Below are 21,725 nucleotides of genomic sequence, written 5' to 3'. Positions count from 1 at the left end.
GAGATTGTTTCTTTGTAGAACTGGATCCAAAGCAGCACCTCTTGAATTCATGTCCTAAGTCAGTGTTTCTCAACCCTGGTCCTCACCGCCCCCCTGTCCTGCATATCTTAGGTATTTCCCTTCTGCCACACACCTGAATTGTATCTCTGGGTGATTAACAGGCTCCTGCAGCACTTGATGGTCATGCAATCATTTCAATCAGCTGTTCTGGAATAGAGGCTCATCTAAAACATGCAGAGCAAGGGGGCGTGAGGACCAGGGTTGAGGATCACTGTCCTAAGTGTTTCTGTCCAAACAAGACTGCTAGTGGTCAGACAAAAAGAAGCGTCTTTGGTATTAACCAGAATTGTGGTATACATCTCGTCAAAAAGCCTGTTTTTCCTCCTGCTGCTGTTGTGATGAGAACCTGAGGGCAGACAATACAAAAACACTGTTACTTCATGCATTTATTTTAGGATGGCAGTACTGACAAAAACAAACCGAACTTGATCTTACCTTAATGACGCCAGATGGCTTGAGAAGCTCTGAAGGGTACGTTTGATCAAGACTACATCAGTGTCTTTCTGCATCTCCCGGCAGAGCATGCCGATGGGAGCTGGGATTTTATGAAACAGCCAGAGAATAAACTGGAAGGCATCATCCTCACAAAGCCAGACGTGTCATTTTAGTTCTCTTTAAGTCCATCCAATGAGTGAATTCCCTTTCTGCAAGGACGTCAATAGAAATGCTGGTACGTTTGAGGGATCCGGGGAAAACAATGGCCATTCCTCAGGTAAGAAATCTCACTGTTGGTGTGTTAGAAGTGGTTTGCAGCATAATCAGCTTAGATCTTGTTCATAGCAGTGCATGCCACTCTCACTCCACACCATTGGGTGTTCAGTCGTTTAACTCATACTCTGCCTTATATTTATCTGAGATTGGGTCACTGAGGTTCCGGTGCTGCTCTCAAACTCATTCTGGAGTATCCCAAGGGGTTCCCAGGTCAAAAGGGACATACGGACCCTCAACCAAACTCTTGTTCTGCCCTGCAGCTTCCTCCCAGTAGGACATGTCCAGAAAAACCTCCAAATGGAGTCAATTCAGATGTACTCCAACCAAACAGGAGCAGGGCTCTTCTCCAAATTCAATCATGATACATATTCTGGATCTCTGTGACAGACTGGAGCAGTACCAGTATGTCTAAGTCTATCTCTTGCTCCATCCTATCATTACTTGTCAACAAGACCTTAACATGGCTGAACTTCTCTCCTTGAGGTAGACTCCGCCCCAACGCGGTAGGAGTGCTCAATCTTCTTCCAGTTGAGAACTATGCACTCAGACTTAGTTCAGCTGACTGCCTTTCTGACCACTTTACACTTGACACCAAACTGGAGGTCAAACTCTTTGACTTCAAGGTGAGCGTCAATATTTCTCAGCACATACAAGATCCTGGCGGTCTCATTAGCTTGGATAGCTACAAACCAACTTTCTGACATCCGGTAGCATCCGCTCTTAGCAGCTTGTGCTGAACATCTTTTGTCACTCCTTGAAAACACTCATTGTTTTCAGCTCATCAAAGACCTCATCCAAGGATACGAATAAGTCAACAAAGTCTGCAGGGTTGTTTGAACCAACAAGTCGCACAAAGGTTTTTACTGATCTCACTCTTGCGATGGTTAAACTTTCATCACAACTGGGTGGCAACAATCACCGGATCAGACACTATAGACTTCAGCATACTGTCTATAAAGGTACTGGACGACTTAAGTTCCTTGACCTTTTCAGACAGGTGTTGCATATCGTTGCTTCAATGCCATCAGGGTGAGCAGCGTAAGGTGCCAGTTAGCTTTTCCACACAGTCTCTCAGTAAGAAACCTTGGTTATATACCTTTGGTGGAAACTGATTTAATGTTCAAATTTGATCTTTGGTCCTGATTCTTTAGATATTTTTTCTTCACAAATACAATGATTGAATGGAAAACGTTTCAGTGACAGAACTGATTACACTTACTAGAGCCGTGTTATGAGTATGCTGAAGGCACAGAATCCATAAAATTCATTATAATGCTATTTCTAAGAAGTTTTCCATGAAAAGTCAGTAGAAGGAGCCTGGAGACCAGGACAGCACTCTGGGAATTAGTGCCTTCTGCTGATTGGCCAATGGAACAGAGGCAGATAAAACGTCTTAGAAAGGTCAAAGCCATGTACTGAAATGTACTTCTTTCTGGTAGAGCATCTTGAACTCACCATGTCAACAAGCCAACACTGCTAAAAATGCAGGATGGTTGAATTTACTAAATACTTAATCATCTCACAGAAAATAAGCTTATCACACAACTCCTGTGTGAACGTGGAAACACAACAAACTGCATGACAAGACAAAGGAACATTTATAACACTGGTATTCTCATGACATACAGCCGACCCTTCTGCTCCATCACAAAACATTTCGAAACAATGTCCTGACATGTCACTGCACACAGTTCATCTGAACTCCTCACTCTTACGAGGAACTCTGCAATGTTTCTGTTGATCTGCTCATTCTGGATTGTTGGTTGGGAGYTTGAGGGAAGCARCTTTCTGCAGAAAGCAACCAGTTCTCTGCAGGAGCAATCGGACGATCTCTCGCAGCTGCAATGCCTCTCGTCAACCACCACGGACTCTACAAGAACRAAGCCGCTGGTCGTTTCTATGACTGAGTTGTTCCTTTTGCAAGAGAYGCTGTAGTCCAAAGTGGTGACCAGCATGTCTCTGTAGRCAAAACATGCGTATTCGGTRACGGGTCGTGTATCTTTGCTCTGCAATGCAGCAAGTTCTCTCACAGTTAGAGATCTCTGAGAGCCGCATCCCAAAGTAAACACATCTTCACTGATGCAGCTGGATGACTTGGTAAGGATACCACAGCTTGTCATGGARGAAAACAGGTCTGTGATTTCTGTACCGGCATCCTTCAGAACATCGCTTCCTTTCATGATAATCTCATCATAGGAAACTATCTGCTTGAAGATGTTGGATGGCGCAGACTGAGCCCTGGAGTACATCTGCAGGAGTCGGCTGTGCACACCCTGAAAGACGAAGGCGGAGTTGGCCCACAGTAGTCCCCAGTTACGGGCACAGTCCGTGAGATGCATCAGCAAGTGGCAGTTAAATGAGCAATGCTCAAGTCCATACAGAGACGGTACCTGGGAGACGAACTGAACCAGGCACAGCTCTGCACAGCTGATATCCTCCTGGGTGGCAAACTGGGAGAGGAGGATGTGAAGTGATGAGATGAGAAGCATCCAGTGTTTGTAGTACAGGTTTGGTAAAACCTTCCTCAGAATTACAGGAGAGTAGAGAAGAGCAAACGCTCGCCACTCGGATGCCTCCCAATGCATCCTCTCACTGAGGCGCCGAGGTTTTTGTCTGATCTCATCTGGGGGTTGGATGGCAGACAAAGCTTTGTCCAGGTTCTTCAAACTCTGAGGTGAAAGGTGGAAGCGCTTTCTGCCATAAAGAGGATCCARCCAAAGATTGACAAACTCAGGAACAACTCCAAGACAAACACAGTGCATGTAATCTGGGATAAAACCCTTGACGACATCAAACGAAGGCAGCAGAAGCAGCGGACTGTGACCTTTGACMCCCATTTGACCTTGTGGATACCCATTCTCGATCACTACGATRGCCAGCTGCTCCGTCTCAGCCATGTGCCGCAGGTCACATCCGTCCACCTGAACYGGATAGACTCTGGTGTAACCACGGCCCTTCTGAACCAGCTCTCCTTTRTGGTAGCAGAACCCGCARCCAAACTCCGAACTGAACGGCTGAAAGTTCTGCACCGCTGACCTCACCACTGAATCGCACACGCAGATTTTCGCCAACACGCTGGTGTTAAGCTCTAACCCGCTCTCGTCTTCCCAAGTGAAGCCCTCGTGAGAGAGTTTATGAAGCTCGTTAATGAACGGCGTAAAGAAACAYTGAAGCAGCGGCTTTCCTTTGCCGAACCACAACGTGTGCAGCAGGACATTCCTACACCGCTCCACATACGGAAGTTCGTTGATCGTGCACAGGATGGGCCAGACTGAAAACTTGGATGAGTTGAGAAGAGGAGAGCTGTCACATGTGAAGGTAAGTGTAATACTGCCCTCCTGCTCTTTGTGCTTATATTCACCTCCGGTGTTGACGTCAGAAACGTAATCGTCCTTCGTAAAATGCTTCCCCAGCTTTGAGTGAAGGCGTTTCAGGACCTTCCTCAGTTGGTTTTCTAGAGGCAACACCAGGAAGTAGTTTGCCTTTTCAAGCAGACTCTTTTTGCTCAAGCGCTGCTGACACACTCCGCACTCGGTCCCAGGCTCTACACCCAGGTAGTTTTCACACCTGGGACAGTACAAGTGGATCTCCGTCTTCTTGTCAATGTCAGTCAAATGTTTCTTTATGAACTGCAGAGAGCTGGGAATGCATCCAGGCACCATGAGGTTGAGGAGGGCCAGGAGGTCTTTGGTGGCTGCTTTTGACAAGTCGTGCTTCAGGATGAAGGCCAGGAGGAGGAGGAGGAGCGCTCTCACACTGACTGAAGAACCGGCGTAAATCTTCTTCTCATCGTCAAAGTTTGRGTCAAAAATCTGCTCCTGAAATGTTAAGGAGAGGAAATTAGAAGGTAAACGGGACGATGTCAAATGAAAATGCATGTAGGAGAAACAAACCATGGGATCGTCTTCTGGCGTGTCGTCACATGAAGCTGAATTTTTACGCTGTAAAATAGAAAAAATGGACATAAAAAGGCAGCAGTTCTAATTGGAACAAGAAATCATTATACAAAGACCTAATAAAACACTGACAAGGTCCTATAATTATTTAAATCTTATGTCAAAAGAGCAACAGTTTCTACATTAAAGACAATTTTTGTCAATCTGGGAAACAATCCACTGTTTGACAGGTTATTTGCATCTTGAAGACAAGTAAGGAGATACTTTAACAACTTTTTAAATGTTTCCTCAACATCTTTGTTGGGCCTTTTAGTTTATATCGGGTACATGTGTTTCCATGTCTGACATTTGGAAACCCAAACCAAGAGGTTGTAATTCACCACAGCGACGAATGACCATTTGTCACCAAAAGTGTAACACGAAACACTCCGGTTCGGTCAGCATTCAGGCAGATGTCACTACAATTTCTCTTTCTCTGAGTCACCAAACTATTTTATGATTGTGTAGGTCTCACATTTCTCCACATAATCAGTCAATTTTAGACTTAAAAGTATTTAACTGCCATATAATAATGTAGCTTAAAAGAGTTAAATACTTTCCTTCATTTAGCTCAGACACAAAGAAAAGAAACAACGCTTTCAGATAGTATCAGTAAAATAAAGAATTTTCTTACCTGATTGAACTAGCAGTTGCATGTCTGTCTGTTCTCTCCCTGCATAAGCTACGTGTCCTAGCAGGGACCTCATCTTTCATTCCCTCAAATATAAAATCCCACTTGGTTTTTTTATTCTTGGGCAAAAAGTGAATCAAACTGATGAAAAATGACGAGACTCCTCCTCCCTATCTGTGATTCCTTCCTCAGACCTCAGTCTGACTATCGGGATACAGATAAAATCAGACAGAAAACACCTAATTGTTGCTAAACGTCACTCAACAACAACCTCACGTAGAATCTGTGGCGTGTTTTTGTTTTGAAGATCATTTTTATTCCCTGGATCACGGTGCACTGTAAAAACACAAAACCTTACTGAAGTATTTTTGGTCTAGTTTCTAATGCCAATATCTAAGTACACTTGAAATTATGCAAAACTAACTTATAAGTAATATTTAGCAAGATGTAGAAACTTGTTTTATGTCAATAATTCCTTTATATCGATAAAGAAATAATAGCTCCATTGGCAGATTATTAAACTTATCACAAAACATTTGAAACTTTTTCATTAATTTTAAGGAATTATTTACTTAGCTCCAGTATCTTGCTGAGAAGTTACATGTTAGTCAGTTTTGTCTTATTTTGAAAGTACTAAGATATTTACACAAAAAATTAGGCCAGAAATAACTGGTAATATTTCGTGTTTGACTTTCTTTCCCCCATGTCCGTACCTTTTCATGTTGTGGATGTTCTTCTGTCCCTTCTCTCGCTCTTCCAAAAAGATAACTGGCCTAAATGTCAGAAAGAAGAAACGTCGCGATGATCTCAATGCGGTCATCTCTGTAAATCTGTCATAAATATACACTTCATACCAGCGGATCTTCTTCGTCTGTATCCGACGGTTCTGTGTCGCCGTCTTCTTCAACAGTGCTTTCATCCTTCTGGGTCTTAAAAACAAACAAAATGTTGGATTTTTTTTCCATATTTTCTTTCACAAAATTAAAAAATAAACTTTTTAAAATGTAAAACAGCCAGAAACTCAACATTAAATCCAAATTTAGAGATTTGGAGTCAGAAGAGTTAGAATCTGGATTCTGAATTGAATCTGGATGATTTTGTAATTATTATTACTAACATTATATTAATGATAATTAATTGTTACCTCATCTGGATCGTCTGTGTCACAAGCTCGTCCAGGATGATCAACCTGAGAGACAGCAGAACGTTGTGATTTAACATGAGAATAAACTTCCAGAACACTGCAAAACTGCGGAAACACTGATTTCCTTTAAATCAGAGCTAAAAACCCAAAAGTTTACCTTATTCTTAACCATAATAAATTTAATATTGAACAACATATTTGATGTGTATTGATGATTTTGATGTTGGAAATCAACAAAATCTAAATTGGTGACTGCACATTGTTTTGTTACTTTTGTTTTTGTGTTTTTATGATGTAAAGCACAGAATGTGCCATTTTTACAAAATCTTATTAGTCATCAGAAATAATAAATATTGCCTAATTACAAATCAAACAAAAGCTAAAAGTTGCCAAGCATTTGTATTCAGACCCGAGTCGCCATTTTGTAAAACCACCTTTTGTCGTCACCTTTGCACAAACAAGGACTAAAGTTTTTGCCTTTTCTTCTTTCCAAAACAATTTGTAAAAAGTAGTTTTCAATTTTTACCAGATGATTTATGTCTGGCCTTTGACTAGGCCATTTTAAATAAGAATGATTAGATCTAAATCCTTCTATTGTAGCTGTTAGCTGTGTTTAGCTTCGTTTTCCTGCTACTTTTGTCGAGTCAAACTGGATTTTTTAACCCAATTTCCCATAAATTACTTCGTTCTGATCAGCTTTTCTGTCCCAACTGAAACATCAAACCATAAATGAGGCGGCCATCATGTTTTATGTTGAGCATTGTCTGTTAGCTGTCAGTCCTATGCAGTGGTTTTCATCTTCTCATCCACTGATGTGAGCAGCTGTTCTTTCTTCCCACCGCCAGAGTTACCTCAGGCCTCTTGGTTGCTCCTCTCATGTCCAGGTTGATCTGCAGTCGGTTCGTCCTCTCAGAGATCTGTGACATGTTCAAAGTTTAAACTCCTCCACATCTTCCTCCCTAACCTCTCTGATGCGTTTGTTCTCTCAAAAGCACAGCTGCATTTCACTGAGATTAAACTACACACAGGTGGGACTCCTGCTGCAGCAAAAAGGGGCTGAATACAAATGCACGCCACACTTTTTAGATTTTTATTTCGTAAAAACCACGTCTCATTTTTCCGTTACGTCACAATGATGCACCAGTTTGTGTCCCAGTAACAACACACTGAAGCTCGTGGTTCCAAACACAAAAAGAAATGCGGGAAAACAACGGCTTTGAATGTTTTGTGATTATTTACATAAATGTATTTTACCCTTTCCTGGTCCTCTGCTTCCCCTGTTGATCTGGCAAACAGGAAACTGGACTAAAAGTCAGAGAGAAGACATCCTATAAGAACCGAGAAGCAATGGGTTGAATGTCTGTAACAAATCCGTTTTGATTTAGTTTTCACACCATCGGATCTTCGTCGGAGTCGGACCGTCCCGTGTTGTCGCCCTCTTCACAGCTGCTGTTCAAGTCTCTCTGGGGTTTAAAAGGAAAACACAGTAACTAATCTTCCTTTTTAAACTTTAATAAGGTGCTTATAAACATATTTTACCATTTCTTTATCTCCGCCGAGGAGAGTTGGTCCGGATGACTCCAGCTCTTCCTTTGAAGGTTTGGATTCAGTGGAGTTGGAGTCGGTGTTTCCGGCTGCAAGCAGCACCTTGCTGAGGAGATCCGGCTGCGTTTCAACATGGCAACAGAACGAATTACTCTCAACTCTCAAGCAAACCAAATTTTTTCATGCGCATGTTTTGACTTTACCTTATCAGGGTCGCCATCTTTTTCACTAGCAGGTCCAGCAGGATCAGCCTGAGGGACGAAAAGACCGAATCACAAGTTATTTCTGATGCATTTTCTACTGGAAGGTTTATTTAACTGTAGCTTTAATATCTCACATAAAAAAACAGGAGAAAATTGTTAATTAAATCAGAACACATTTCTTTAATGGAGGAAATCATCCAAAATATTAACAAAATATTTTGTTAATATTTTATTGGTGTGCTAACATAATCCACTAATTATGGAAGAAAATTAGGGCCACTGAAAACAATAAATTCTTTCACAAAAAATGTCAGAATTTTGCGTAAAAAAGGTCAGAATTCTGATCAAAGAATTAAAATTTTCTCTCAAAATTCTAAAAACAAAACTGGTCAAAATTTTGGCTGTTTTTCTGAGAGAAAAAGTCTCACAAAAAGTCTAAATTTTGACAGAAAGAAGTCAGACTTAAATATTTTTTAAAAAGAGAATTTAAATTGTTTTCCGAGTTTAGTTTGAAACAAAAGGGAGAATGTGAAAATGCCTTTCTAGTTAAGCACAGCAGAGGATCTGTGATCCTGTGGGCCTTCAACTTGTTAAGAGTTTGAAATACGGAGATTTTTAAAATAAAAAATGTGGTTGCTTCTGTCAAAATCACCAGAATTCAATCACTGGGTCTTTCATTGTGTGATTAAATCAACGGTTCAACACAAAATAATCCAACCACTAATTCATCTCTAAAAGGTTTCTGCTCATATTTTCAACTATGGTTGGTGCTGTGTAAATTATTTTGAGCAAAGATATCTGCCTGCTGCTTGAAAAACAATAAACACTAACCTAGAAGGCAAGAAATCATAACAAGAAGTCACAATATTATATAAAGGAGCAGAAAATGTAATAAGAGTTTCTGTTATTCCCCTTTGTTTTGCAGTCAGAGTGAATAAAAATATCCAGTTTTCTGTGTGAATCCTTCTGCTCACCTCATCCACGATTTCCCAGTTTGTCCTCTCTTCATACTTTCTTTTCCGCGACAGCGTGGCTACCGTATTGAACCGTTTCCATTTGATCACAATGTTTCTAACTGTGGAATGAGGGATCTGTAAAGTCTTTGAAATTAATTTATAGCCCTTCCCGGCGTTGTGCAGCGCAACTATTTCCGACCTGACACGGACCGGAATCTCGTTTCCGCGAGGCATTTCCCTTAAATTTAGTTAAAAAAAAATTAAAAATCAGCTATTATTTAAATTAACCATTTTTATTTTACTGTTTTTGTTAGCAAAACGAAGCGCTATGGTCCGTTTGTTTGTTTTTTCTTAACTTCCGGTCTAGAACGGAAGTGCGAATTTACACCGTTTATTACGCCAGGTTTTTTAATAATTTTTTTTTTGTACACATAAAACCTTTCAAATCAAGTTTATTTTCTAAAATTAAACTAGAAGTAAAAATAAACATATATATACATAAAAAAAGAGAAACCCCGGTGGTGCGTTCAAGTTCCCTCTGATAGCGGAACTCCAAGCAGGAATGACGTCACACCCGAGTCGAACGCTTCCCACAAACAAGCAGGAAATATTGTTAATGTACCCGTTATAGGGCAAACCAAGACAAGCATCACAATTCCCACTTTTTCTCAAAAGTGTCACTTTAAGAGGAAAACTGACTTTTCGGATTTAAATAATTTTTTTTGTACGTGGCCGTTTTCTGCAATTAAAGACATTATCCTGAGATTAAAGTCTGATCTATTTGTTTTGTCATAATCCTCTTCCATTTATTCCTACGGTTTTTATGAACAGCGCCCATATTCAACTTGAACATTTAAGAGGGCTTTCAGGCAAAATTTTAAATCTTGTACCCAAATTCTGGTTAAACATTAAATATGGCAGCAATTTGACATATAAAAGCAGGATTATTATTGGAAGGTTCCAGGTGGGTTATTTGCAGATTTCACTGAACAGAAAGACGGATGGATGGATGGATAGTTTTTCAAATATTTGTTTCTAGGAAGAAGTAAATGAATGGTTGCTGGGAAGACGTAGCTGGATGACAGATGTGGATGAATGGATGACGGATGATCGCTATTATTTACTGTCCTTCCTGCAAAACATCTCAAAATTAACCCATTTCATAGTGAAGAAATATGAAATATCCAACCTTTAATCTGTGTTGAGCAAAATCACAAGCTAATTTTTGGCCTAAGGGGCGTAAAATGTGTGGGAAAGCCCCGACTAGACAGAGATGAACACCGAGAGCCTCTTTAACCGCAGTGATTTCCTTTGTCTGGAAGATCAGAGCAGCTAAAATAAAAGCTCCACTTTCCAGTTGAATCCTCCTCACCTCATCCAGCTTTTCTTTCCGTTTCCTTCTAGGATTCCCCTTCGAGGGTCTCCCACTGCGTGGCAGCGTGGCCACGGTGTTAAACCGTTTCCACTTAACGATAATGCTCCTCACCGTGGAAGGAGGAATCTCTAAAGTCTTTGAAATGAACTTGTAGCCCTTCCCAGCTTTGTGCAGATCGACAGCTGTCGACCTGATGCCTTCAGGGATTTCGCTTCCACGGGGCATTTTTTCCAGATAACTGGTAAAAATCCACGATTGTTTTCAGCTGCAACTTCCCCCCCTTTTTTTTTTTTTATTTACTTCTGCTAGCAACAAGGAAGCGCTCTGTTGGATCTGATGCTTCCACTTCCTGTCTGCCCGGGAAGTGCGATTTTCCTTTTTTTCCCCCCCAGGATATTAAAACGAAATTATTCGCTAAATATCCGTTTTTAATATCCTAAAATGAAACGTAAAAGCTGGAATATTAAATATAAATACATCTGAGGAATGCGCACAAATTAATGCTACGTTTCAACGTGGAAACGTTTTTTTTTTTTTTTTTGCTTAATCTTGATTTGTATTCGCAAATAATGACAAAAAGAAGACAAAGAATGCAGACGGTTGTGAAAATAAAACATTTTAAATTTAATTTTGATTCAAATCAAGCAAAATTTGAGGATTACCGGAGACACAAATGTGACGTTATTTTAATTAAAATTAAATACATCTGAGGAATACGCACAAATGCGAAATTTCAACGTGGAAACGTGTTTTGTTTTTTGCTTAATCTTGATTTGTATTCGCAAATAATGACAAAATGAAGACAAAGAATGCAGACGGTTGTGAAAAATTTTTAAAAAAACATTTTAAATTTAATTTTGATTCAAATCAAGTAAAATTTGAGGATTACCGGAGACACAAATGTGACGTTATTTTAATTAAAAGGCTAATCTTACAAAATGAAATGCTACTTTTTGGATTTTTTTGTTTTGTTTTTAAGGTTAAATACAAAATACAGTTATTTTCTGAAATATGCATGTCAAAGAAATGGCAATCCTGCTGTATTTCAGGTTTTGCTTAATCTTTAAATAATAAAATAAAACAGTTCTTTCACACAATCTGAGCACAACAAATCCAATCTGGAGGTTTTAAAATTAAAGATTTATTTCTGATATCACACAGACAACATTGCATGAAATAATAACTTCACAGAAACCGAAGAAACCTGAACATACATGCACTAAAATCTGGTGTGTTTTAAATCCTTAATCTAATATAGACCACAGAGATGAACACACAGCACGACATGTTACGGGTTGTCTCAATTCATAAACATGTAACTTATTTATTTCCAAATTCACTCAAGCGCCTGTGCCTGTAGGTGTGTGTATGAGCCGTGAGGTCGACTGTGGGCGCCGCTCTAGGTGTGGATGGGGAGATTTTGAGGAGGTTCTGCAGGCAGGTGGTTTTGGGCTTCAGCAGGAGCCTTGATCTCTGCGAGGAGGAGGAGGAGAATCAGTTAATGAGATCCAACAGCGACAGAACAAACCAAATCAGCTGGAACACAAACTGCGCTTCCATCGACCATAGAAAGGCGCAAATTAAAATTACGAAAATAAATTTGCTTGATAGAAAAATAGAAATTTCTAAAAAAACGTATTGCGCTGGGATGAGGTCATTTTTTCAGCCGTATCAACATTTTATTCTGCAAAACTGCAAAGGAAACACTTTTTTCAAATTAAATGAGTCACATGATCAACCAGCGGATGCTACTACTGGAGGAAACGACAAAGAAGACGACAGGAAGCGAGAGGAGGACGATGGTTTTGTTGTTTTTTCTTAAAGTGGAGCTCCCAGCATTGCACAGTTCATAAAAAGCGGTGTGTCATTTCACAGCTCTTCTGTAAAATGGCCGACTACGATTTCCCCAGAACGCCGCATACGCAGCCGCTACGCCTAAGTAAGACGCCGACGTCAACCCTGACTGGCTGATAGATGATGAGCTTTAGCATGAACATATCATAGTTTTTAATGATTTATCACATGAACAAAATGATTAAATATCCACAATAGCTGAATTGTGTGGGGTTTTTTCGACATTAGCAGAATATAGACAGAGATTTGGGCACATCGTTATCGGAAAGGCACCTTCAGGTTTGTGTGTTTGTGGCTCAAACTGCAGCTGTCCGTTCGGACCGGCAGGCGGCTGCTGCTCGTTGCCGGTTTCCTGCTGCTGTTTCTGTCTCTGGGACATTTCTAAAACGGCCTGGAAGCAGAAAAAAATAAACGTTTTGAATTATTAACAGATTCTTGACTCCCATTCGAGTTCTTTAGCTTTTCCTCAACATTTACCTGTTGATACTCTCTTTTCTGCGCCTCCAGGGCTTTGCCTCTCTCCCTCAGCAGCTCCTGCTCCTGACGAAGAGTCTCCGCTTTCCTCTTTAGCTCCTGCTCTTTGTCCCTCAGCTCGGCTTCGAATCGCTGCAGCTCTTCCTCGGTGTACAGCGGTTTAGCGTCCAGTGTCTGTGAAAAACCAAGGAAACAGTAAATACAAAATACTTGGTACAAATCAAACTATTTTCATTTACATGGTTTACCGTTTTCTCTTTCATTCTGGTGCCTTGATTTCAGCCAGCCCTTTTGTTTTCAGAGACCTCAGAATTCATTTATTTGTTGTTTCTGTTGTTTTGTTGATTTATTTTGGATATCAAAATCTCTTCCAGTTCCAGTGTTAAAATGTTTGTTAGAATTTTAAATTTATTGCGCTTCAAGAAATGTTCTTGCATTATTATATAGCTCGAAAATGGACTCAAAACAACAATATTATCATTTATTGTGATAACGTCTGGGGCAATTTATCATCCAGAAAAATGTGACGCAGCTAGCCTAGCAATAATGCTAATTTCTATCTCAATTCTGTGTCTCAATGATGTTTTAAAAAATGTGGGGGCTCGTCCGGGATCCTGTAAAACTCTAGAAGGGATTAATCCACTGTTTTACATGGGGAGACATTCCTGGGCTGCAAAAGTGGCGCAGTTGGTAGAGCTGTTGCCTTGCAGCAAGAAGGTTCTGGGTTCGATTCCCGGCCCCGGTCTTTCTGCATGGAGTTTGCATGTTCTCCCTGTGCATGGTGGGTTTTCTCCAGGTACTCCGGTTTCCTCCACAGTCCAAAAACATGACCGTCAGGTTAATTGGCCTCTCCAAATTGCCCCTAGGTGTGAGTGTGTGTGTGCATGATTTTGTGTCCTGTGTGTCTCTGTGTTGCCCTGTGACAGACTGGCGACCTGTCCAGGGTGACCCCACCTCTCACCCGGAACGTTAGCTGGAGAGGCAGCAGCACCTCCCGACCCCACCAAGGGAAAAGGGTGTAAAGAAAATGGATGGATGGACATTATTCCCATGTTATTTCACACATAACATGGGCAAATTGTCTTTTTCACAGTGAATTTATCTGAAAATGAAACATGTAGTTTTCCACTAAGAAATTATTCGCTTGAAAGAAGATCTTATAACTTGCTGAAAAATTACTTCTGAATAATTTTCTTTATTTAAAGTTTGCTGAGATATTTGCACTAGAAACTAGACCAAAACACATTTGGCCAGATTTAGTTTTTGCAGTGCAAGCTGTCAAAATTGTTATTTATACTTTTTTCCCTGCTAGAATGTCAATAAATATGAAAATCTAATTAAATGGACAATATTTTTGACCGCAGTTGCCTAAAAAAAACTGAAAAGAAGTTGTAAATACTTTTTATTGTCTCTTTAATAAAGTACTACAATAAATACTACAAAATCTTGCTTTAAGTTTTTAAGAAAATATCACCTGCTTCTAATATCTATATTTTAGTGCATATCTTATCATTTTGGGAGGAAAGAAGAGAATTTATACCTAACTGTATTCATAAAAGCGACAAGTTTGAGTTGATTATTTTAACTTCTCCACACTCTAATGCATCGTTACCTCCCAGTCTTTGGGATTACTGAACTCCTTCTTCTCCGTGGATTTGAGGAACTCCTCCAGGCTGACGAGTCGATCTTTATTTAAATCCACCTGTTAAACACAAGCAGACGATTAATGAAAGCAAAACGAGGGAAAACCGGGAAAAGCAAAGCAGAAGAAAGAGACGGACATTTTTCATGACATGCTCCCTCATTCGCAGCCTCTCTTCCTCCATCTCCATCATGTCGTCTTCCTCGTTCTTCGGGTCGTAGACTTTCTCCAGCTACATGTTGAAAGACGTGAGCAGCAGGTGCATTTTTTAAACATGTGGTTTTTAAAATTGCAAGAAAAAACTGAAGGATTTCAAACCTCTTTGGTGAAAAGAGCCTCTAATTCCTGCTCATCTAAAACTCCGTCTTCGTTTGCGTCTAGTGAGGCAGAGCGGATATAGAAACCGATTATATCAGACTGGATTTATCCGCATTAAGCAGAAAAATAGAAGAAAAAATAATATTTAAAAATGTTTGTTTTTTTCAAACGAAAAACTGCAATTAAAAAAAAATTATTTTAAAAAAATATACATTTTTAAATAAAATAAAAAGAATAGAAGTTAAATTTGAAATATTTCATGTTTTTCAATCAAAAGTTTTTGCCCTTGGATCAGTTTTTTTTTTTCTTTTGGCGGAATCGATGTATTTTGAGAAACTTCAACAAAACAATAAATTAATTAAAAAATAAGTAGAAATAAAATAAATTAATAAAAAATTTATATTTTTATATTCTTAAATAGGAAGAAAAGAAGAAAACATAATTTAAACGTGAACTTTGAAAAAAACGAATGTTTTTCAACAAAAAGTTTTTGCAGTAAAATAAAAGTTAAAGTCATAAATAAAAATAAATAAAAAATTTTTTTTATCTGGAAAAAAGCAAAAAACGTAAAAGAGTAAAAGTTAATTTCAAAAGAACTCGTATTTTTCAATAAAAAGTTTTGGCACTAAAAGTAAAAGTAAAATCATAAATAAATTAATAAAAATGAATTTTTTTAAAGAAAAAAAACAAATAGAAGTTAAAAGGTTTAAGCTACCGTGTAGCTTGAAGAAAGTTTTGGGGTTGAACTCTTTAGGATCCAGCCCATCCGTTTCCTCCCAAACCTCCCGGAGCTGAGCGACGCTGCCCTGATCGTCAGAAACATCAGCGTCAACATCCCGTCATCGCCGTGGAAACAAACGGCTGAAGACGGCGTTTGTTTCCGCCGCTCACCGGAGCGTTGACTTTAGGATGCTGCTGGTGTTTCTCCTTCAGCTCCTGCAGCCGTTTCTCCTCCTTCTCCCTCTTCTCCTGGTCCAGGCCCTTCAGGTACTCCCGCCTCTCGTGCTCCTTCAGCATCTCGTAGCGCTTGAACTCCTCGTGCCTCTCCGCGTCGTAGTTCTCCAAGTCCTTGGTGGCCTGGATGAGGCGAGAGGTGAGAGGTCAGACGTGAGAAACGGAGAAAGCGTGAAGTCACTGCTGCAGCTTCTTACGGTGGAGATGAGCAGCTCCAGGTCTTTGGCCTCGAAGGTGTTTTGGTTGTGAGGGTCCAGGTGTTCAAACTGCTTCAGCAACGAGGCGTGATCCATCTGCAGACCTGAGCCGTACCAACCAATCAGAAGCTGAACGCACATCTCTACTAAAACCAACTCAGTTCTTAGTGGACTAACGAGGCAAAGTGTTCATATCGTCCCCTCTCTGTTTCCGATCTGCTATTAACAGCAGCTGCGTTTCCATTGACCGTAAAATTACACAAATTTAAACAACAAAAATAAATTTGCGTAATGGAAACACGGCAATTTATAAAACAAACTAAATTTTTGCGATAAAAAGGTTTTTTGCGCCAAGATAAGGTGAATTTTCAGGAGTACCGAAAAACTTTTCTCACATCACATCACATGATCAGCCGGATGTTACTACTGGTGGAAACAACAAAGGAGACGACAGGAAGTGGTACGAGGGTGATGGTTTGTTTTTGTTTTTTTTCTCAGACATTGTGCAGCTCACAGATTCACACAGTTCATAAAAAGCTGCATCATTCCAACGTGTTGAATCCACAGCTCTTCTGTAAAGTCGTCGACTACAATTTCCCCAAAATGCTGCATGAATTTGCTGCCAAGTAGATAAACGGCCCTAAATATGTGGGATAATAAGTAAGCAGTAAATCGTCTCACTCTGTGTGTTGGCGCTGTCCAGTTTGGCCTTCAGCAGCATCCTGAGGCGAGAAACTTCCTGCCGCTTCAGCTCGTCCAGCCGGGTCCGGACGTGATGGCCGACCAGGTCCAGCTCCTTACTGAGACGCCCGTTCTGCAGGCAGAGCACGAAACAACAGTTCAGCAGCAACGCTTTGACGGCTTCAAATGGAGTCAAGGTGGAACGAAAATGTTAGTTTTTCATTCCTGGGTTCTGAAGAAAGTTCACCCGGTCCTTAGTGGGTTTTAACATTAAGCAGATAAAGTTTCTTAGATATAAAAAAGCCTTAAAAATTGACAATTCAATTATAAAAAGCTCTTTAACATAATAAGGCTGGCAAGAAAAACAGTAAGTTTGGTTTAGAAACAGACTGAGACTTATGGAATAATGTCTGTTTGGAAACCTCTGCAACTAAAAACTGATTATTCTGACGATTAACCGATTAATCAAATAAAAAAAAAATTGGCACATTTTGCAGATTTTTCATTTAACCACTTATATAATTTAAAAATACATTAAAAGATGCAAATAAACAATTCAATTCCTTTTTTAAATATGAAAACAATGTAACGTTTGTGGTGCTAATTTGACAAAAAGTGGAAAATTCAAAAGGATGTGAATATTTCAATAATTGATTAGGTTTGTCTCAATAAGCAATATAAGCAGTTTTCTACCAAAAACTGGGTGATAGAAGTTTTCAGGTTTCAGGACAATTTTTTTTTCTTTTGCTTTGTTTATTTATTTCGGATAATTAAAATGTCTTCCAGTTCCAGTGTTAAATGTTCATTATAAGTTTTCTTGCATTATTATGTCATTAAATTACTTGAAAATTGTCTCCAAACAATATTATTGTTCATAGTGATAACTTATTGGATAATTTCTCACCCAGCTAAATTTGTTATTGTGACATTCCTATAATCGATTTATCACCATTAATTTGATTAATCGTTCCAGCTCAAGTTGACACCAAATTATAAATATTTGCATAACAATTTTGAAACAGTTTTACAGCCCAGAACCATGTAGAGAGTAACCTTGATGTCCTCGGTGTTTGCTGTCTGCAGTTTCTCTCTGAAGTGCGGGTCAGTCTCCAAAACCTCGATCACCTCCCTGAGATACCGGTCGTAGTACAGACCCGTGTCCTGAAATGCATGACAGCTGCGGCTACAACCAGCAGAACAGAGAGTGGAAGCTCACATTAGGACATTTCCCCGCGCCTCACCATGTTCTCCTCCTGCGCCTCCTGCTTCTGGTCCTGCTCAGCTTCATTTCGGTCGATGGGGACGGACCAAACCGCTGCAGAGATGAACAGAAGCAGCAGCCAGGCAGGTTTCAAGTTCATCCTCCTGCAAAGAGAACAACAATACAGCAAACACCTGAAAGTTTGGGTCACAATTCATGCTGAAAAAAAACCTAAGCTCCAGGTCATCATGCTGCCATCACCGTGTTTTACTGGTGTTCTTTGGGTGTTGTGTTTTTTAATTTCTTTACCAGGCTGGGATGTTTATAAAACAATATTTGTTGAAACTGTCACCGCGTCGTGACTATGAGGCAGGTAAACAGAAAAAATGGAGCTCCTCTGCTTTCTCCTAGTGCCAACTAGAAACAACCAATCAGAGCCAGGAGGCGGGTCTTATCGCTGTCAATCACAATCTCTTGTGGCTCAGTCTTGAATGCTAAAGCTAGTTAGTATAGCCATCAATGACAGTGGATAAACAGTTTTTATGTAAGATTAAGTTGTTTCTCTACCACTAGCACACTTAGTAGAATACACGAGGATGATTGACAGCACTAAGACCCGCCTCCTGGCTCTGATTGGTTGTTTCAGGTAGGGAGCTGCAGGACATCAATCTTTTCACAACTTAGCAGAATTATACAGTCACAACAAGGTGACAGTTATAACAAAATGATTTAAAAAATAAATAAAAGTTGCATACAACTATCCAATTATATGTCAATATGTTTTGCTTATTATTTATCAGATTATGTCCTATGAGGCTGGAGAGAATACTGTTTTCATTCTTCAGTTAATTATTTACCTTTTTTAGTTAGTTTATGTATTCACACATGCATCTATCCCTCTAACAATTTTACTTTTTCAGGTTAATTGTGAAGGATACATGTCGTTTTAAGTGTTAAATTATATTAAGCCTTTTCTAAAAACATTTACTCCTATAAAATGTTATGATTTATTCACCTTCAAGCTGTCGGGAGAAACTAAATCTAAGCTATAGGACTATTGTAAACGGGGTGTACAGTCGTTAAAATATCGTTTGAGATGTTTGTTTTTAACGGTTAAGCTAAATAGCTAAAGCCAGAACACGGATGTAAAAATGGGGCGTCAAGTAAAACAAATGCGAATGTTTCTGCTGTACTGGTCGACTAAAATAGTCGGAAATATATCATCCATGTCTATTTTCTATCTCATTTTAAAAGGATTTTCCTTACAATTTCACAAGAGGAACAGCCAGTGCTAGTAGTAGCAGGAAGATGTAGAAAAGTCTAGCAAAGTCAACCCACGTAGCCCCAATTTAGCTTCCCCCTTCTTCTTTAAAAATCCAAATGTAACTGGAACTTTAATCTAAATTATAACCACAATTAAAAACATGTTTTGTATCGTTGCATAATACACTAAAAGCCTAATTTCTTACCGCATGTGTAGTTTTAAAATCCTCGAATCTGTTTTTGCCCGGATATGAAGCACGTCACGCGAATGCAGCACAGTGCTGTCGTGCTGTCTTCAAGTACACACGGAAATAAAGATCTCAGCTCTTGTCTATGATGTTAGTATCAATAATCTTTGTAATAATTTGCTTTGTTATAGATAAATAGACATTTTATCAACGTAAAATTTATTATATGATTAAATAATCCGATATTTATGCTTTAGTTTTGTCAAAACTAGGTTATCTGGTTGAGAAAAATACTGAGGTTTAGAAATACGAGGATGTCCTCATCACGCGAAAGCATCACTATTTTCTCCCAAAAGATGTATGGAAAGCAGTTGAGTATTTAATTTAAATTACATCCAAACAAGTTTACTGTCTTGAAGGTAAACAAAATAAAGACAACAGCGTAACTGTTACATGTTAGTGTCATAAATCATCATATAAATAAATAACACACTGAAACAGATTATTCGGGTAACAGCCCTGCTGTTACTCGCGGTCTTATTTTAATTTCTTGTAATTGATTTGTTCCAATTTTTCTATGCACAAATGTTGTACGTGTATTTTTATTATTATTCTAATCATTTGTACATTTATTTTGATCTGAGTATGTTGTTTTAATAACAATCCAACATTATTTTTTCTTGCAATGTAAATGTGTTCTTATGGTACAGTCTGTTATTATTTTTCTTTTTTTTAGTATTTTTGAAGATGCATGCCTTCATTTATCTTTAACTTGCTGCTTGTAATTTTGCCACCTGAACTTCTAAAATTTTTATTAAAAATGTTAGATGCTCTGAAACATCTCCTTGAGAGGGAATAGAGACAGTCTATTTTTATATTTTTATTAGAATATTCCAATATTATTTCAGTTCCATACTCTTTATATCAAGAGTAATTTTCATCCCCTTGTTCAATGTCTTAAAAATATATTTATTGCCATTTTCTTCTATTTTTCAAAAGCATAAAGTTATGACAAATCATAATAAATTAACACCAAATAAGAGTGAACAATTGCACATGATTATAAATAAAGACATAAATATGAAACATCAAATCAACACCAATGCATACAATAAAATTAACATACATAACTGGCACATAACATAACATACATGGCACATAGTGCATTGCTCACAAATAAATAAGACATAAAATAAATTAGGAAGTTAAATTAGCACATGTTAAGCTCATAATGGATTTATATCAGTTTCACTGATGGATTTAAACGGTTTGCTTGATTAAATGTTTAGAAATCAATCTCTCTCATGTCGGTCGGCGTCCCGGGCCTTTCGTTCTCCACCTCCTCGTCCTTCTCAGTGGGACCGGGCTGCAGTCCGCTCTGCAGCCGCTGCCTGAGGGAAAACTCGATCATCTCGCTGTAGCACTGCAACACCGCCTGGAGGGGAAAACACACAAAAAAAGGTCATTTTAAAACCCAACCAACAAAAAAGCATTACTTTGGAAACAAACAAAAAAAATTATTTTAGCAACAAACTAAATAAAAAAATACTTTCCAAACCAACAAGCAAACAAAAATGTCACTTTAAAAATAAATAATAAAAAATTACATTAAAATACTTAATATTACACCCACCAAACATTTTAGTGCAGGATCACACCTGTGGTGTAAGGAGTTCTTACCGGATCCGTCTGGCACAGCTCGGCTAGCGTCTCGCTCATGGCGGCCCGCTGAGGCGACTCCTTGCTGCCCAGCCCTCGCAGTGCACAGTTCAGGGACGCTGCAGCAATAAGTGAGGGAGGGGCTCCCAGAAAACGGGAGTCACAGACGCAGAGGGCGGCCAGGGTGTCGCTGTGCCGCCTCAGCATGGAAAGCAGCTCAGACTCTCCTCGTTCCTCCATGGAGGAGAGAAAATGTGGCAGGAAGTCCTGAGGAGTCACTGCTGCCGAGTCCCAGCGCAGCGCAGCGAGGACGACGCGCTCCATTTCCTGATGGACCAATCAGAATCAGCGAGTCAATAAACCAATAAAACATCCAACCATCCAACCAACCAATCAACCAACCAATAAAACATCCAACCAACCAACCAGCGCAGGGCATCAAGGACGACATGCTCCATCTCCTGATGGACCAATCAGAACCAGCGAGTCAATAAACGAATAAAACATCCAACCAGCCAACCAATAAAACATCCAACCAACCAACCAACCAACCAATAAAACATCCAGCCAACCAACCAACCAGCGCAGGGCATCAAGGACAACATGCTCCATCTCCTGATGGACCAATTAGAACCAGCGAGTCAATAAACGAATAAAACATCCAACCAGCCAACCAATAAAACACCCAACCAACCAATAAAACATCCAACCAACCAACCAACCAACCAACCAAC

The 21,725-nt window shown here is 39.4% G+C and overlaps 3 protein-coding genes across 5 annotated transcripts in view; all 3 read right to left on the bottom strand.

Annotated features, from left to right (window-relative positions):
- Positions 1–381: 381 nt before the first annotated feature.
- LOC103468983 (uncharacterized) lies at positions 382–10,908 on the bottom strand. 2 transcript variants are annotated; one of them, XM_017306380.1, is made up of 11 exons: positions 10,558–10,908; positions 8,230–8,277; positions 8,021–8,146; positions 7,876–7,944; positions 7,736–7,786; positions 6,482–6,526; positions 6,192–6,266; positions 6,051–6,110; positions 4,665–4,712; positions 496–4,589; positions 382–406 (listed from the first exon to the last, which is right to left on the bottom strand). In XM_017306380.1, exons 1-10 carry the CDS (start codon positions 10,783–10,785, stop codon positions 2,370–2,372), a joined length of 2,970 nt encoding a protein of 989 aa, XP_017161869.1. In that variant the 5' UTR covers positions 10,786–10,908; the 3' UTR covers positions 382–406; positions 496–2,369. The 2 variants fall into 2 exon arrangements, with proteins under 2 accessions (XP_017161869.1, XP_017161870.1); XM_017306381.1 differs by lacking the exon at positions 10,558–10,908 and adding an exon at positions 9,204–9,486.
- A 769-nt stretch (positions 10,909–11,677) lies between these two features.
- On the bottom strand, positions 11,678–19,439 carry nucb1 (nucleobindin 1). 2 transcript variants are annotated; one of them, XM_008416418.2, is made up of 13 exons: positions 19,351–19,439; positions 17,922–18,045; positions 17,734–17,841; positions 16,681–16,813; positions 16,000–16,103; positions 15,740–15,925; positions 15,564–15,654; positions 14,849–14,907; positions 14,670–14,762; positions 14,501–14,590; positions 12,892–13,062; positions 12,688–12,805; positions 11,678–12,033 (listed from the first exon to the last, which is right to left on the bottom strand). In XM_008416418.2, the coding sequence occupies exons 1-13, from the start codon at positions 19,353–19,355 to the stop codon at positions 11,960–11,962; spliced, it is 1,356 nt and encodes a 451-aa protein (XP_008414640.1). In that variant the 5' UTR covers positions 19,356–19,439; the 3' UTR covers positions 11,678–11,959. The 2 variants fall into 2 exon arrangements, with proteins under 2 accessions (XP_008414640.1, XP_008414641.1); XM_008416419.2 differs by lacking the exon at positions 19,351–19,439 and adding an exon at positions 19,148–19,300.
- Positions 19,440–20,490: 1,051 nt separating this feature from the next.
- The window catches only part of ccndx (cyclin Dx), a 7,432-nt gene continuing 6,197 nt past the window's right edge, over positions 20,491–21,725 (bottom strand). Inside the window, exons 5-6 of the mRNA XM_008416570.2 lie at positions 21,013–21,318; positions 20,491–20,767 (exon numbers count right to left, since the gene is read on the bottom strand). Coding sequence (XP_008414792.2) covers positions 20,618–20,767; positions 21,013–21,318 — 456 coding nt within the window. The 3' untranslated portion in view covers positions 20,491–20,617. The remainder of the gene's footprint in view (positions 20,768–21,012; positions 21,319–21,725) is intronic.

Source organism: Poecilia reticulata, linkage group LG8, assembly GCF_000633615.1.
Source record: "Poecilia reticulata strain Guanapo linkage group LG8, Guppy_female_1.0+MT, whole genome shotgun sequence".
NCBI classification, from domain to species: Eukaryota; Metazoa; Chordata; class Actinopteri; order Cyprinodontiformes; family Poeciliidae; genus Poecilia; species Poecilia reticulata.
Note: the sequence above shows the minus strand (reverse complement) of the source record. Positions and strands in the feature narration are given on the sequence as shown.

What these genes read in the sequence shown, in the direction of transcription:
- nucb1 (XM_008416418.2), bottom strand. An exon ending in TGGAGCTGCTCATCTCCACC is followed by an intron (nt 15,926 to 15,999) that starts GTAAGAAGCTGC and finishes CGCCTCATCCAG; the next exon opens with GCCACCAAGGACTTGGAGAA. An exon ending in GTAATCCCAAAGACTGGGAG is followed by an intron (nt 13,063 to 14,500) that starts GTAACGATGCAT and finishes GGTTTTTCACAG; the next exon opens with ACACTGGACGCTAAACCGCT.